Source organism: Pelmatolapia mariae, linkage group LG8, assembly GCF_036321145.2.
Source record: "Pelmatolapia mariae isolate MD_Pm_ZW linkage group LG8, Pm_UMD_F_2, whole genome shotgun sequence".
NCBI classification, from domain to species: Eukaryota; Metazoa; Chordata; class Actinopteri; order Cichliformes; family Cichlidae; genus Pelmatolapia; species Pelmatolapia mariae.
Genome location: NC_086234.1, coordinates 9,554,443 through 9,572,677, shown reverse-complemented (window position 1 = coordinate 9,572,677; position 18,235 = coordinate 9,554,443). Strand labels below are relative to the sequence as shown.

At 41.1% G+C, this 18,235-nt stretch overlaps 1 protein-coding gene across 1 annotated transcript; it reads left to right on the top strand.

Moving 5' to 3' along the window:
• The first annotated feature begins 6,872 nt into the window (after positions 1 to 6,872).
• Positions 6,873 to 17,389, top strand: LOC134633481 (alpha-N-acetylgalactosaminide alpha-2,6-sialyltransferase 1-like). Its single transcript, XM_063482316.1, has 9 exons — positions 6,873 to 6,895; positions 8,499 to 8,769; positions 8,990 to 9,152; positions 10,017 to 10,179; positions 12,423 to 12,552; positions 12,642 to 12,745; positions 13,818 to 13,901; positions 15,318 to 15,417; positions 17,186 to 17,389. The coding sequence occupies exons 1-9, from the start codon at positions 6,873 to 6,875 to the stop codon at positions 17,387 to 17,389; spliced, it is 1,242 nt and encodes a 413-aa protein (XP_063338386.1).
• The last annotated feature ends 846 nt before the right edge of the window (positions 17,390 to 18,235 follow it).

The following is an 18,235-nucleotide window of genomic DNA, read 5'->3' as shown; positions in this document are numbered from 1 at the left end:
GTGTGATTCAAAACTCCATGGAACACATCTTCACTCTACAGTCCAGTGGTGTCGTGCTTTACACTACTGTATCTGACACATTACATTGCGGTTGGTGATTAAGGCTTGGATGCAGTTGCTTGGCCATGGAAACCCATTTCATGAAGCTCTCTGTGCACTGTTCCTGATCCCATCTGAAGGCCACATGAAGTCACACACTGCATGTAAGTGTAAAAATAGTTATTTCTTAATTTATGGAAAGTGCTATAACCCACATAGCAGACAGGTCTGGCCTGGATCTGGTGTCAAGCCGGCACTGCTGGCTGACTTCTGGCATGGGTAAGTGGTATGTCATCCAGATATTGGCCAGGCAGGGCGTAGATGGCACTATTTATGTGATGGCATGCCATATCTGGCCCGATTGTGGTTTGGTTTATGTGGCCCAGGCTCATAGAAAACAGGTCTTCCCCGGATCCGGCATCAAGCTGGTACTTTTGACTGACTGGTGTCATGGCAGGGTGTATGTCAACCAGATGTGGGCCAGGTCTGGCAATGATGGCACTATTTATGTTCCTATTTTCCTATTTTAGTTAGAAGACCCAAATGCCATGTTGCAATACTATACTGCTATGGTAGCCAACATTTCAAATGCAGGTTTGACAGGTTTGTGAGTGTTGTTAAATACCCCAATTCATTCATCTTTGGGCTGAAGGAAGAACAACACTTGGTGCATAAATGCTCAATCAACAATCTCTTTATTCCATACAACACTTTGAACATTAAAAACGTATGGACAGGAGATATGCACAGGAGGGTGTCTGGCAACATCTCGAAGTGTCTAACAGTTACACAGACTCTTATAGCTTGTTCCCCCTCCCTTCAGGGCCATAAAGCCTAAACCCTCACATTTTTTCTACCTTACGGCGCCTACGTGATGGCCTTGGCTTCCTGTTTTATCTCCTCTTGATGAGATGGGGCAGAAAAACTCCACGGTATGTTCTGTTCTCTTTGTGATCAGAGAAGGAAGGCCATGATTCTACACAAACAGCATTTCTTATAACTCAGCAGTGTAATGCATCATAAAACAGTGTAATGATTTCACAATCTTTAATCCAAGGCATAATGTGGCCTATAGCCGTATAATGATTCAGCAATTCTTTGATTAGAAGTATAAGGTGGCATAAAAATAGTATAATAATCTTACAGTGTATACTTTATCCAAAACTTAGTGACGGTTTACTCATATTTACCGCTGGGTGGCTGTAGCTCAGGAGGTAGAGCAGGTCACCAATTGATCGGAAAGTTAGTGGTTCGATCCCTGGCTCCTCCAGTCTGCATGTCAAGAGTGTGAATGTGTATGAGTGTAGTTAGGAAGCACCCAGTTTAGAGAAATTGTGTGAATGTGGCATGTTGTATGGAGCACTTTGAGTAATCCAAGAGAGTACAAAAGCGCTATATAAGAATCCAGTCCATTCACTGTCTGCAAAGAGTTTTGTTATGTGACTTTTGCACTATTATGTTCCGGCACATGTTGTTATTACATGGCTTGATTAAGGTTCACATTAGGCTGACATCTGGGGCCAGAGCTGAAACTGTTCTGGGGCAGCACAGGACCACCAGTGTGTCTGCAACTGGTCTTGTGCTGGCCCATGTGTGGGCCACCTCTGGCAAATCAGATCTGGGCCACCAAAGGGCCGTCATTCTTTGTGGTATGTGGGCCATGTCTAAGCACATTGTGTGGGCCAGATCTGGGCCATACTAATTTTGCTATGTGGGAAGTGATATAAACATAGTACAATACAACTTTATTTGTATAGCACATTTAAAAAACAACAACAACAGCGGTACACCAAAGTGCTTTACAATAAAAACAGGAAAATGAAGACATGATTAAATAAAAGACTATTAACAAAGTACCACGTATGTCATCAGGTTCAGGGCACCAATTATACAGCAATAAAAGAGAATATAAGAACAAAGTTACTAAGAACAGATATAGCTAAAAGATAAAGTACATAAATAAAAAATTGAACCAAATATAAAATAGGGACACTAACTAGATGGAAAAGCTATGTTGAATAAGTGAGTTTTTAAACGGGATTTAAAAGATAAAATGGAGTCTGACGCACGGATAGCGATGGGAAGGTTGTCCCACAGATTAGGTGCAACCAGGGCAAAAGGACAGTCGTGTAGTAAAGCTATACTACATATTCTGCAGCTCGGGGAGTGAGCTGTAGAATAATGGAAATTTATAACCACAAAAAGGTAAATAAATATTCTGTATTTAGAAATGTTCAATATTTTTAAAATGGTATACCAAATTAAAATTCATTTGTTGTAGTTTTAAGGTTTTGGACTGTGTTATGTGGTTTAAAGATATAAGTTCGGTTAAGATTCTCTGGGTTGTCTATTGTTGATTGTTCGGTGTCTATGTACATTAGTGCCCAGTTCCATCTACACGTGGAAACAAGAGATGCTACAGTATGTACATTCCCAAAATAACCAGCTGACAGAAACACTTTCACCTTACAAGCAGGAGAACTGACTGTGTTCATTGTACAACGATCCTGTGCAGACCGCCACTCAGCTATTCTCTTAAGTGCTCACTTGGTGAGGCTGATCAGCAACAGGTGAGTGTGATGACTCCAGGTGTGGCTGGCTCCAAGGCGGGAAACTCTCCAGGCCTGGTGTAGCAGAAAAACGTGAACACCACAGTGCGCTGAGGGTGGGTGGCCATGGGTCCGGCAGCAGCGGCGAAACAGTTCCGGCGGCCTGCCACGGGTCCGGCAGCAGCGGCGAAACAGTTCCGGCGGCCTGCCACGGGTCCAGTGGCATAACGTGCTGGCCGTGGACGCGCTGGGCGCGGCGGCCGAGCTGGGCGCGCCGTAGCAGCAGGTGGCGGAGAAGATGGCAGAGTGGTGGCTGCAGACGAAACGATGGTGGCACAGCCGCTGCAGATGGTGAAGCAGCGAGAGGTGGGAGGCTCCTGACTGAGGTGATGTTACCTGTGCTAACGGCTGGCTTACAGCAGCGTCAGTGGTGCCACCGTCCACGGCAAACACAAAAACAGATGGTGTGGGAAAAGAAAAAATGTCCTTACTACTCACCACAGCCGGCTGTTGAGATGTCCGGGAATTCGGCTGCGGTGAGGAGCGCCGGTGGCGCGAACGTAGTTTCCGTGTAGATGACGGGGCCGGTGTGTCAGGCTGTGAATCCACCGGCTGTCCGGGCCAGTGAGCAACCTGAGTGGGAGAGTGGAGGTGGAGGTTTGAGAGCAGGAAGTCCATGACGACTGGGTTGAGAGATTCCACCAGCCAGGGAAATTTAAAAAGCGTTTCCTGCAGCCGCCTCTCCACGGCGGCTGCAGGAAACGCTTTTGTCACGGTTGACGCTGGCCAACCGTGGGGATGTGAGGAAGGAGGACCCAGGCGCAGAGCTCTGAATGCAAACAGTGCGTTTATTTACAGTGAAATGGAAAATAACAATAAATCCTCAGTGCGTTCCCGACTCCCGTGACATGTCCTCTTCACAGTGTCAGTTTTCCCTTGTCCCCGCTCCTCAGTGTATGAGCACCCCGTGCTCGCTGCCCTCTCGTCTCCACGCTTTTCCTGGGGAGATGATAAAACCACCCAACAGGCAGCCGTAACACACACACAATGTGGCAGACTAACCATACTGACTGGCCGAGAGACTAACGTGAAGTCACGCAATGATCCAGCGTCGGAGAGAGCTCCACCGCACTCTTAAGTAGCTTCTCCGACGAGGCTTGATCAGCTGTGTGATGGTCTTCAGGTGTGGCCAACCACCTGGCAGGGCCACACCCACCAGGCCTGAAGGCCTGCTCTCAGAAACACACACACACACACACACACACACACACACACACACACACACACACACACACACACACACACACACACACACACACACACACACATATGTCTGGTTTGCTATCCTCGTGGGGACATCCCAGTGACATAATGCTTTCCCTAGCCCCTACCCTAACCCTAACCATTAAAAATGAATGCCTAACTCTAACCCTTACCCTAAACCAGGCGTGTCCAAAGTCCGGCCCGCGGGCCAATTGCGGCCCGCGGTCCAGTTTCAATTGGCCCGCAAGTAATTTTATAAATAGAATAGAATATGGCCCGCACTTCAACTTTTTCTTGAATGCATTGCACTTCTTAGTTTTAACACCAGGGGGAGCTGCTGTTGATCAAGGCAGTTGCTCCACCAAAAAGGACAATCACAGAAGAAATTTACCCCCAAGTTACTAAACATGGCCAAAACCAAAGAAACGAAAGATAGAAAGTGAATGCAGAAAATTTCAGACAAGGTGGGAGAGTGAATATTTCTTCAAAGAATTCAAGGGGAAGTGTGTCTGTTTGATCTGCAATGAAACTGTGGCCGTTATGAAAGAGTATAATGCACGACGTCATTATTAAACCAAACATCAGGCCTATGCATCCTACACTGGTGCTGAGCCAGAGCAGAAATTAAAGCAAATGCTAGCTCTCCTGCGGGGTCAGCAACAGTATTTTTTTTCGTGCTCAAATTGTCCAGGAAAAGGCTCCAATAGCAGCTATGAGGTCGCCCAACTCATCGCAAGACATGGCGAGCCTTTTTCAGATGGAGACCTCATAAAACACGGTCTCGTTAAAGTCACCGAAATAATGTGCCCGGAAACAGTGCAGGACTTCAACAACGTCAGCATGTCCAGAAGTACAGTTGTGCGACGCATTGAAGACTCGTCAGCCAACATTAAACTGCAGCTGTCTGATAAAGCTGTGCTTTTGATTTTTACTCCATCGCATGCGATGAGAGCACCGATGCCACAGACACCGCACAGCTGCTAATTTCTTTGCGGGGAGTGGACGAGCGCACGAGCACTTTAGGTGAGTAAAGAAATATATTCCACAGTACCCGTGTGTTAATGTGCAGGTACACATGCTTCAAATATCAATAATGCGCATCAATTCTGTCACTACCCTGCTTTTGCGCACCGCTTTCTTATATGCGTTTTTCTTGTTAACACACAGAGTACACACCGCTGTGCACAGCGCACGCACACGCAAAGTCAGCTGATCTCATCTGATGCAGATCTGCTCCTTGATCAAGTGACATTTGTCCGGATTTTTGGCACGAGTGGCGTACGATCAGCACCGCAGCTGGATGGCCCGATTTACATACCCAGCGCAGCTGATACTCACCAGAATAATTTACTAAAATTATATGGACTCCTGTTATTAAGTCCAGTGCAGTCTGTTAATGTTGATAACGGTTTCAAGCTAACGTGTGATAGGTGTGTTGCTAAGCCTAATAACTTAAATAACAAACTTGAAATTTACCCGTCCCATTTTCCCCTTTATTGTTTTTTCTCTGTGCTGTAAATCTTCTGTCTAAGAAGAAATCCGAGGCTGCTGTTCTGAGAATGAGCTACCAAAGCTTTTTCTGAATAAACCAATAAAGATCCATTTATGGAAAACTGTGATGAAGGCAGTTTTGTCTTTAATTATATTCAACAATATAACACATTTGACCATGCACTTTTAAGTGATTTTTAATACAGTAAAGTTAAGGTTATATACCTAATTTCTAGTAAGTGGCCCGGCCCCTCCTATATTTTTATGTATGTGGCCCTCAGCGAAAAAAGTTTGGACACCCCTGGCCTAAACCATGGCATCTCCCCATCAATAGCAATATTTCCTATTTTCATGAGTCTAATGCATGCTCTGAGTATGTTTTAGAGGCTGTAGTATTCCACTTTTACTTGAGTAAAGAAGTTGAATCAGTACTTCAACTTTTACTGGAGTATTTCTCAACTAGTATCAGTACTTCAAGTGCAGAATGTGTGGGACTTAGTGGGGAAAGAAGCTGTGATGTTATTGTGGCTGTTTGCCTTGAGGTTAGATCCTTTTTTTGTCTGACATTTTTTGTTCTTTATCGTTTACAAAGTTGTACCTTCCAGAAAATATGTCAGTCTTAATGTTAAGCTCCGAGTTTGTAATAGCTTTATACTTAATGATATGAGAGTGATATCATTCAACACAAAATGTCATCTCTTTTGTGTAAGAGTTTTTGTTAGCATACACCAGTGGCAGCATCAGAAAACAAGACAACACCCAACCAGACAATCTCTCACCTGACCAGACTGTTCAGTATCACGCACTATCCTGCTCAGTAACCTATGAAGCACTGGAGGAACTGGTAACATTTAATTGTGTCACACCCAGTGGTGGTTTTTGATATAAGGGAGACTTCAATGCTCACGTGGGTAACGGCAGCGAGACCTGGAGGAGCGTGATTGGGAGGAACGGCCTCCCTGATCTGAACCCGAGCGGTGTTTGTTATTGGACTTCTGTGCAAACCACAGTTTGGCCATAACGAGCACCTTGTTTGAACATAAGAGTGTCCATAAGTGCACGTGGCACCAGGACGCTCTAGGCTGCAGGTCGATGATCGATTTTGTAATCGTATCACCAGACCTGCGGCCATATCTTCTAAACACTCGGGTAAAGAGAGGGGCTGAGCTGTCAACTGATCACCACCTGGTGGTGAGTTGGATCAGGTGGCGGGGGAGGACGCTGGACAGACCCGGTGCACCTAAACGCGTAGTGAGGGTGTGCTGGGAACGCCTAGCAGAGGCCCCAGTCCGTGAGATCTTCAACGCACACCTCCGGCAGAGCTTCAACAGCATTCCGAGGGAGACTGGGGACATTGAGTCCGAATGGACCATGTTCAGCATCTCCATTGCCGAAGCTGCTGCATTGAGCTGCGGCCGCAAGGTGGTTGGTGCCTGTCGTGGTGGTAACCCCCGAACCAAATGGTGGACACCAGAGGTGAAGGGAGCCACCAGGCTGAAGAAGGAGTCCTATAGGGCTTGGTTAGCCTGGATGACTTTGGAGGCAGCTGACAGGTACCGACAGGCCAAGTGGAATGCGGCTCGGGCAGTGGCTGAAGCAAAAACTCGGGTGTGGGAGGAGTTCGGAGAGGCCATGGAAAAAGACTTTCGGACTGCCTCGAAGAGATTCTGGCAAACCGTCAGGCGTCTCAGGAGGGGAAAGCGGTGCTCTACCTGCACTGTGTATAGTGCTGCTGACTTCGACTGAGAAAATTGTCGGGCGGTGGAAGTAATACTTCGAGGACCTCCTTAATCCCACTGACACGTCTTCTGAGGAGGAAGCAGAGTCTGGGGATGAGGGGAATGACCCGCCAATTTCCGGGGGCGAGGTCACTGAGGCAGTTAAACAACTCCTTGGTGGCAGAGTCCCTGGCTAGTCCAACTTCAGTAACCCTACAAACATCACTGCTGTTTAGTTTTCTCTCTTCATTTATGTTGGAAGTGATAGCAGAGCTGTACGTTTTTATTTTTTCAGAAACCTCTCAGTCAGAACATGGCATATCATGTTAAGGTGGAAACTAGCGAGCGAACTTCCTGTTAACTTCTAACTCCGTTGAATTTAATAAATTCTGTTTTCATGGATGCCTGGATGTTAAACTTAATTGTTACACCTGGTAAAGCAGCAACGCTGATCATTTTATTAAAAATGAAATAATTTGGACAGTTTTTAACTCTCAGTGATGCCGCAGTGTTTGTTTGACTTTGGGACCTGAAGCAGACGGAGTTTTGGACCCAGATTACTCCGCGAGGCTCCTGACGGCAGCCGTAATGCTCCAGCAATCCATCAAGCCTTCATAGCTTACCAAAGTCGGAAACGAGCCGTGTACTACATAAAATCTGTTCGAGGCCAGTAAGCACAACCAGAATTCATACATAAGGCACACTGTCGATTTTTGAATAAATTAAAGGATTTTAAGTGTGCTTTATAGTGTGTAAAATACGTTATACAGAAGAAAAGAATATATTGCGATATATATCGTTACCGCACATGCTTCAAATTATACTGTGATACGGATTTTAGGCCATATCGCCCAGCCCTACATGCAAGGATTTTTTTTATGCTTAAGTCTTTTCTATCTAACATTCACACATTCATAGAAAGCAACTTGTGGTTAGTAGTTTGCCAGGGTGTTTGGAATGCAGGCTGGCGTAACCAGGGAATCAATCCAAATATTCTTGTGCATGACTTTCCCTGGTGTGATAAAGGCACAAACGTCTGATGACGTTTTGTGCTATAGCCCTGCCCTGCCACATCAGTGCCAAGGTGTCAGGTGGCTCTTCCACCTGTGAGCAGCTCTCAGGAGGGAGAGCAGATAGTTTTTGAGCTTAACTGAACAGCAACAACTCCACAAACCAGAGATGGCAGAGTTAATTTTAAAGTTTTTTTCTTTGCTTTTTTTGTCATCATTTATCTTGATTATTTTAAATTTATTAGACAACAGAATAAAAAGTATCAGGTGGGTAGTGTTTTTTTTATGTTGACTCATGAAAAACCTATGATTGATTTAATCTGTTTACTGGTAAATTATTTTTTTCTTTCTGTAAAGTTTTTCAAAGAAACACACACTACTTGTCTCACTAATTATTTTATGTTGCTTCTGTTTCCCTTTTGATTCAGCTGGTCAACCTTCATAGATGACACTGAATCGGAAGACTTTGTGCTTGAGAGGTACAGGGCATACTGGAAAAGAAAATTAAAATCAGGACCACCACATCCTGACTTTAGCAGAAGACTTGAAGCAAAAATAGCAGATTCAGCAAAAAACAACACAACACAACGCATTGTAGCTGAGACCCCCATGGCTCTCCTCTACAGAAAAGACTTCAAGAAGCTTCCTCAGTGGGATTTTGAAGATGTTTACAGCGAAGATACTCAACATAGACGACCAGTAAGCATGTTAAGACAAGATATAGTAAAAACAGTCAAATGTATTAACTTTATGGATGTGAGCCAGCATAGCTGGAGTCATGTCAGCCATCTGCATGATGACTGACATTTTAGATTCTGCCTTTTTGGCTTCTTGACGTATTGCTTTTGCTGTTTCCTGATTTGTTTCAAGTCATTCATTTTAACTTGTTTCATGATTTCATATTTTTTATGATTTTCAGACATGTGCACAGTCTCTACGAAACTCTCAGGATGAGAAATTCAAGAAGGCTTTTCTTCCTGACATACATTTGTTTCTGCACAAAGACAACATTAACATGAGCGAGTGGAATCGACTTTCACATTTCAACAATCCTTTTGGGTTTATGGACTACAAATATGATGGTAGGTCTTTATGAAGCTGATATTGGGCCAGTATTGTGTGCCAGACTGAAGAATAACAGAGTAATATACATCTATTCTCTGACTGGATTTTTAAACACCTATGTAGTTTCACCAGATGAGTTTTATGAAATGAGATATGTTTAAACAGCCAATGAAATAACAGCAAGTCAATGCATTTAGGAATGGATGAATAGAAAAGATGGTGTGCTGATATAAACCTAACTTCATAAAAAAATCATGAAGCAATTAAAGCAATTAAAGTAAAATACAATTACAATATATTAATTCAAACGTTTATTTATTCAAGTAATTAATCATTAAGGAAAATGTGCTTGGTATAAACTGAACATATACCAATCAAACAAAAGCTTACATTGAAAATCTACATGTAAACAAATTCATTAAAGTATGCATTTTAGGCATTTTTTTGTTATTTTGAGTGTATGAAGACTAACACAAGCCTGATTATGAGAGACATTAGAGTGACTGTTTTGGTAGTCGCTCTAATGTAATTTAACAGAGAACTATTTTGGCTGGAAATTTTCAAATGCCGGATTTAATGTGGTTCAATATGAAAGTTTACACATTATGAGATCAGACTAATGTTGGGATGAATCATGCTATTTTTTCAGGTGATTAATTATATTTTCTGATGGTGGATATAAAGATTTAGTTGTTAATATCCATAGATTTAAACTATATGCTACCTGCATCATATTGTCTTGTTTGAGACATCATTATAAAGACATCCATCATAAATATGAAAGATTAGTTTAAAGCAAACTAGCAAACCTCTTCTCTACTCATACAGCAACCATAAAACAATCACAGAATGTGTATTCATGTGTTTCTTTTCATTTGCAGATGTGCTGGATTTAGTGAAGCTGATTTCAAAGCCAAAACAGCCACTGCTTCTCCCAAAACCAGGTGGTGATGGCTGTGTGCGCTGTGCTGTGGTAGGTACTGGAGGAATCCTGAACGGTTCAAAGAAGGGGGTGGAGATCGATAGCCATGATTACGTTTTTCGGTAAGAAAAAACAACCCAAACCTTGGTTGGTTTTGTTTGACAGACACTACTTCTGACATCAGTAAAGTGGTGAAGATTTACTGCCATTCATGTCAAAGTTATTCTTATAGCTTTTATCTTGATGGTAGCGTGAAAATGTAAAAATACTACTACAGACTACCTTACTAATTTTCCAAGTTATTTATTTACATTTTTCTGTTGTTAAGAAGTAATAAGTATCTTTTTCTGTTCTGGTAGGCGGTCTAATGTTATTTAACAGAGAACTATTTTGGCTGGAAAAATGACCATGGGTAAGAAGACTCCAGACTTCAAAAAGGTTAACGAAGGATGTCATCCTTTTAGTATTTATCACCCATACCTAATTTCTTGAAGCAAAGAACAAGTATTGTGAAAAATACTTGACTTTGACGGAGAAACCTAGGGACACTTCAGGGTCATATGGCAGGCCCAGTGTAACGAAAGATAAAGTAGTGTTAAATATACCCTGCTTTATCTGTCTTTGCGACTCTCATAATTTACAAAATGAACTTCATTTTGTATTCAATAAGACTTTAAACTAGTGAGAGGTAGAAATTAGAGAGCAAGAGAACCTAAGGGTTGTTTTATCATAGACTTCTGAACAACTTCCGTACAAAGAATACAGGCTTAAATTACTTCCATATTGGCTTTACTCTTTAGATGTCCAACCTTCATATACAGTCTATGATATATCTCATTCTAGAGAAATTCATTTCATTCATTTTTTGTATACTGCCAAATAACAACAACAGTCACCTCAAGGCAGGAAAAACTGTTCTGCAGTCATAAAAATTGAATTTTTTTTAGCAGTGCATTAAGGAATGCCTTGTATATTTCAGTAAGACATACTATTACGTCAATGCTTACTATTACATCTATTACAACAGCAGTTCTCCACCTGCTAAACTGGCCTGCCTTCAGTCCACACCCTACAAAACCTGAAATAACTTTCAGTTCAGGTCAAGTCAAGTGGCTTTATTGTCATTTCAACCATGTGCAGTGGTACAGTACACGGTGACGTGAGATAATATTCCTCCAATAGAAAACTGCAACAATGACAGTGGGATGTGGAAAAAGACTGAGCATTGCGCAAAAAGTAAAAGTGTAAAGGTGTGTTCTTGTCTAGCTATCTTTGTGAGGACCGAAATCTGCATTCTACTATACTTGTGAGAACCAGCAGTCACTTGTGAGGACACACAACCCGGTCCTCACATTTTTGAAGGCATTTAAAGCCATTTTTGAGGCTCAAAACGTGGTTTTAGTGTCAGGGTTACAATTAGGTTATGGTTAGGTTTGGGGTAAGGGTTAGGGTTAGGCATTAATTTTTAATGGTTAGGGTTAGGGTAAGGGGCTAGGGAAACCATTATGTCAATGAGGGTCCTCACTAAGATAGCTGAACGGGGTTGTGTGTGTTTGTGTGTGTGTGTGTGTGCGTGAGATTGTGCAGATAAGTGATTGAGGTAGTGATGTGTATGAAGGTATGTGTGTGTGTCAGTCCAGTCACTGAGTGTTCAGGAGTCTGACGTCTTGGGGGAAGAAACTGTTGCCCCAGTCTGGCAGTGAGGGCACGAATGCTCTGGTACCTCTTGCCAGAAAGCAGCAGGGTGAAGAGTTTGTTTGAGGGATGTATGGGGTCCTCCACAACGCTGGTGGCTTTGCAGATGCAGTGGGTGGGATAGGTGTCTGTGATGGAGGGAAGAGAGGCTCCAATGATCTTCTCAGCTGTTCTCACTATCCGTTGTAGGGTATTGTGATCCGATACAGTGCAGTTTCCATACCAGACAGCAATGCAGCTGCTTAGGACGCTCTCAATAGTCCCTCTGTAGAAGGTGGTGAGAATGGGTGGTGGAAGATGGGCTTTTCTCAGCTTCTGCAGGAAGTAGAGATGCTGTTGGGCCTTCTTAACTATGGAGCTGGTGTTAAGGGAGCAGGTGAACACCAAGGAATCTGGTGTACTTAATGACCTCCACAGAGGATCCATCGATGTTAAGTGGACAGTGACCTCTCCATGCTCTCCTGAAGTCAACAATCATCTCTTTTGTTTTAGGTTAACTGTCTTTGAATGTGAGTTTATAGATGCCAGATATTTTGAGTCAACACCTAGACAGTTGTATTGCCCTTTCAGCTACTTTCACACTGGTGAGAAGTGATGAAATGTATTCTTGATCTGAACCTGTTAATAAACATAAATTCCTGAAACCACTATGTGTTAATCTGTCTGGCAGGATCAATGGTGCCGTCAGCAAGGGTTATGAGGAGGATTTAGGAAACAAAACATCAGTGTACGTTCACACAGCCCACTCCATCACTACATCACTCAAGAAGTACGGGTATAAATCTGCCCTTCATGATGAGGTACTTAAACTTAAAAGACAACAGTGTCATATTATATTTACTTCCCCTGCTCAGAAAAAACATGGGTTCTCTCCTTTTCCTTTTGGCAGGGTATAAAATATGTGATGATTCCTGAGGGGATGCGGGATTTCCAGTGGCTCAAGGGTCTTCTCAGAGGAGAAAAGGTCTCTGCTGGCCCATACCGCAATAAGCTGTGAGTAAATTAAAATTAAAATTAATCAAGAAATGTATTGGCCATTTTCAAAAAGCTGCTATTATCTCATTAAGAATATAACCATTTGAAATCAAAATCAGAAATTTTTCAGACACCATGCAGTCAACATTTACTTTATCATAAGACCCCAACTCTATTTGTTTACTTTTTATTTCTGAATAACCTGTCCTGCCCGGCAGTTTTTGGAAGCAGAATAATGCTCTGAATGCTTTCCAGTTAGTAAAGGAACAGTACAACCTTCTATGGTGCCCTCTGTGGAACACATAATTACACCACTGAGGAGAAAATTATTAAAATTAGTTGTACTATCGTAAAGTCTCCTTTACAATATTTATACTACAATGGGACAAAACAATATATCAATAAATATTTATATATATATTTCTTTTTAAATTAATTGATTTATTCAAAGTTTGTTAGCTCGGGGCAACACTATAACATAATTTAATGCAGAAAAAAGAAATAAAGAAAACACGAAATAAACAGTAATCTCAAGTCTTCAGCAAACACATACAAATAGAGAAAATGCAATATGGATGCAGCACGTGTTAAAAATAATATCTGCTCATATCTGCATTCAGATATGAGCGGCAAAGACGGAGCAAAAAAAAGAAAAAAAAAAAGAATCAAATAAAAAAAGTTCCAATCAAAAAACAGCATTACTTTATTTATTTATTTTTATTTATTTATTTTTTTCAACCAATTACCAGTTGCCATTTGTTTCACAAATGCAGTTTGCAGATTTCTAGTTTACATACAAGCCTTATTTGCATACATATAAAACATTAGTGACATGTAATCAAGATGTATTTTTATAATAACATAAATATTATGTTAATTATACATAATTATAATAATTTAGCCATTCAGCTACATGATGGACACCTTTAACACATGTTCATTTAACACATTCTATTTTAATCCAGGACTTCTCTAACAGGATATTCTACACAAATTAAAATACACCTTTTGTTCTCCAAATCAAAATGTCTTCTGTGGCATATATATGTGACTAACAAGTGTGGTATCTTTTGTGTTTTAACCTCTCCAGGCCAAGGGACTACTATTCAAGGCAGTACAACGAGAGTCATTTCTACGTTCTGCACCAGGACTTCCTCCGATATGTGCGGAACAGGTCAGCCTGCAGTTAACACCCTTTCCACAGTATTTTGATTTCAAATGATTCAGCTATTATAATTTCATTTGTCTAGCACTGCTTATTTTGTGAGGAAATCTGGCCAATCAAACCCAGACTGCCTTTCAAAAAAGAACAAAGAGAAATGCTAATAGTCAGTAAAAAACTAAAACATGGCACTTTAGAAAGAAAAAAACAAACATTAAAGGAAAATATTTTTTATGTTAAAATAATTATGAGTAGTTAGAAGAAAGTTTGAATGATCTCAAAACTGGAGTTGAATTAACTGATCTACTGGTGACTGAACAAACAGTGATCATCATACCTGGAATTTAACTTTAGGCCACTCAAAATTGAACTCGACAGACATTTAAAAAAGTATTGCAATGAACTCAGTTAGAATAAGGAGGAAGAGATCTCAATTTGTTCTTGCAGTTTCTGTATGTTGTTTATAACTCAACCCCAGGAATGTAGCTTTATTAGCATGAACCACATCCATTCAGAAACAGTAACCAAAAGTCATTAACTACCACAGCATTGTCAGTCATGGCGGCCCATTTCTAGTTACATCCAATACTGTGATACAGCTGTAATTCACATCATAAATGAACAACAGGAATAAGAAACAAACACAAGATCACTGAAAAAACTATTTTATTATTATATTAAAACGTGTGCAAACATACATAGAACTACAGTGTATTAGACAAACATACAGTGTACAATTCTAACCAGGTTGAAAATCAATACTTGCTATGACAATCTTTATTTTTCAACATGGTCTGAACTCTCTTAGGCAAACTTGTAATTTCTTTAAGTGCTCTTCAGGAGTAGTTCTCCAGGCTTCTTGAAGTATATCCAATTTTCTTTGGCTATTGGGGGTCTTCCCTTCCATTCATTGTCACGATAATCCCACATTGCTTCAGTAATGTTGAGAATTGGGCTCTGGGTAGGCCAATCCATGATTTCTATTGTTCCACTGAGTATTTTTCTATGCAGGTGTTCTTTTACACTGTGTTTGGAATCAAAATAGTATTTTTCTATCACTAAAAACTTACAATGTGTCTGTGTTTTGATGGTTTATGATTTTTCAATCAGAAAGAGACCAGATCTGTACAGCCACATATAAACTCTCATTGCTCTTGTTTTTCAATGAAATGGTGCTTTTTTTGGCAAAACAGGTATACAGTCGTGGATCAACAATATTAAAAAAATATAATTTAGGCAGACATGATAATGATGACTTCAACTGTAACAAAACACCCCAGAGAATGAATACTCAGGACATGTACAACTTTAATAAAGCAAGTTTAATTGAATTTCCAATTTTGAGGTTGCCTATCGTGCTGTCATAGCAATGTGGCTCATTTTTTAAAATATGTGCATGCTTATTTGATGCTTCTTCATTCCCCACAGGTTCTTACTGTCACCTAATTTGAATAAAACATTCCAGCCTTTAGTCAGACCAACAAATGGGGCATTGACTCTCTTCTTGGCCCTGCACACCTGTGACACAGTGAGTTAAAATAACTTGAATTTCTTGTGCTGAATGTTGGTAACCACAACTTTAGAATCACTGACCTCTCAATTAACTTTAGAATGAATAAGTCAACTTAAATCTCTCAAAAATAATAAGAAGAGTCAAAGACATCTTTCATGAAAAAGTATATTTTTACTCTGCAAGTTGAACAAAAGTTTTGAACCATAGTAATTAATGTAGTGCCTCCCAATGCATGAAAAGTCCTTCATAAAACATGAAGATGAGGGTTTTCACTGTTCCAGGCGTGACCAGAGCGGGATGGATCTGACTGTTAAACTGCACACTCACTTATTGTACATTATTAATATTATTATTATTATTGCACCTTGTTATAGATATAAATAGTATTATTGTTATTATTGTTACCGCCCCCAAAAAGTCCAGGGAGGTAGCCAGTCAGGTCAGCTGTTAGCATTGATAAGGGCTATTGCCCTGTTGTAAAAGCTGTCCTTGAGTCTGTTTGTCCAGGACCTCAGCAGCCTGAATCTCCTGCCCGACAGTAGCAGCTTAAACACCCGGTGTCCCGGGTGTGTACAGTCCAGTAGGATGCTGCGTGCCCTCTTGAGACAGCGAGCGCTGTACAGGTCCCTCGGGGTGGGAAGAGGAAGGCCAATGATTTTTTGGGCTATATTATTGACCCTCTGAAGTGCCTTTTTGTGTGCCGTGGTGCAGCTGGAGAACCATACAGAGATGCAGTATGTCAGCACACTTTCAATGGAGCAGCGGTAGAAGACAGTCAGCAGTTCCTTCTTCAGGTCCATCTTTCTGAGGATTCTCAGAAAATGGAGACGCTGTTGGGCCTTCTTCAAAATCGCCACGGTGTTTGAGCTTCATTGGAGGTCTGTGTCTATGTGGACACTCAGGAACTTGAAACTGGACACCCTTTCCACGTATTCCCCATTGATGCTGACAGGGTGCAGCTCAGACTACCTCCTGAAGTCGACTACCAGCTCCTTTGTCTTGGTGATATTGAGGTCCAGGTTGTTGTCTGCACACCAATCTGACAACCTCTGAACCTCAACTCTGTAAGCCGTCTCGTCTCCTCCAGAGATGAGCCCCACCACAGTGATATCATCCGCGAACTTGATGACTGTGTTGGCTGGGTGGGAAGTAACACAGTCATGTGTGCAGAGTGTACAGTGGGGGACTTAGTACACAGCCTTGTGGAGAGTTGCAGTTAAGGCTGAGGAAAGATGAGGCCCCACTCGAACTCTCTGTACACGATCTGGAGGAAGTCTCTGATCCAGCACCAAGTGGCAGAAGGAAGTCTGATATCCAGCAGTTTTACTATTAGTCTGTCCAAGAGTATTGTATTGAAAGCAGAGCTAAAGCCTCTCTAACTTTGCTTTCAACCGGAGCTGTCCCTCTGATGTATTCATTGCTTGTTCACTGATTGCAGTTCATGTTTTGTACAATGTTGCAAAGTGAAATGCTAATACAATAACGCTGCTGAACCATAATTTCAGCTTAATGCCTTGGAGTTGTAATTCCTGTTATACTTAGTAGTCTGCTGCCTATCTTTTGAGAGCATTATTCTATTATTAGAATCTGTTATTTCGCATTTATATGTGAGTTTTTTCTTCTCAAACATGCCTAAGAAATTCTTTTAATAGATTACATTAAGTTTGACAAGATACTCAATAAACTATTTTTACTAGCACTAATTTTTCTTTTTCAGAAAGACAGCCTTGCTCTTAAAAAAAAACCACACACCTGTTCTACCCTTTTTGTCTCTTTCTCTCAGGTGGATGCATATGGATTTACGACTGACGACTACATAAAATACCCTAGCTACTATGTTGAGAAACACATGAGCAAAGTCATGTTCTACCGCAACCATGATTACATTCTGGAGGAGAATACATGGAAAGACCTTCATACCAGGGAAATAATGAGGCTGTATCAAAGAATTGAGAAGGAAAGAGAAGGAAAAGCAACACTGACATGATCTTAACAACAGTAATTATATAGATTACTGTTGCTAGACCATCCAGAGCAAAGCTGATTTGATTAATATTACTCTTCTCGGGAAGTTACTGTTATCTTAAAGTCCATCTCTGTGGGAAAATTTCCGCAAAATAAAATCAAGCATTTTCCATAGTGGCAAACACTACACATGGTTTTACTCATAATGATATCTGTGGATTTTTTCCTCTCCAAGTCCATTTGTGGCATTATCGAAAGCAAAAGATGACTGAGCAGTCATAGCACACTAAACAGGCAAACTAAACCATTCGGAGTAAAGCTGATTTGCCCCTGACAATCACATTACCTCAACCATGTTTGGCTGTTAGTATGTTGTTGTTTTCATGAAATGCTGTATTAGTTTTACTCTAGATGTAATGGGACTCAAACTTTCCAGAAAGTTCTAATTTTCTCTCATCAGTCCACAGAATGTTTTTATAAAAGTCTTGTGGATCATCAAGGCTTTTTTTTGGGAAATGTGAGATGAGTTTTTGTGTTCTCTTTTTCTGGATTCAGTAGGCAGTAATCAGGCCTGGGTGTGGTTTATGATTTTGAACTCCAAAAAAAATATGGTTAATCACAGTTAGTCACGAGTTAACGAGCAGGGGCAATTCCTTTTTCACTTATGACCACATAGGTTTGGATAGTTTTATTTTCCTTTAACAAATGTAAATTAAAAACTGTATAGCTGTGAGACCAGTTTTCCCGTGCTTCACTTATTCCATAACTTGCAAATCTTCTTACAGGAGAAATGTTTAACTTATCCTCAACAAAAAACTTTCTACGGTAGGAAAACCCTACATAGCAAAATTGGTATGGCCCAGATCTG

Excerpts from the sequence above, each read along its gene's own strand:
- LOC134633481 (XM_063482316.1), top strand. The coding sequence starts at position 6,873 with ATGACTTTGGAGGCAGCTGACAG. Across the intron at positions 8,770-8,989 it reads ATACTCAACATAGACGACCA|ACATGTGCACAGTCTCTACG; the intron begins GTAAGCATGTTA and ends TATGATTTTCAG. Across the intron at positions 10,180-12,422 it reads AGCCATGATTACGTTTTTCG|GATCAATGGTGCCGTCAGCA; the intron begins GTAAGAAAAAAC and ends TCTGTCTGGCAG.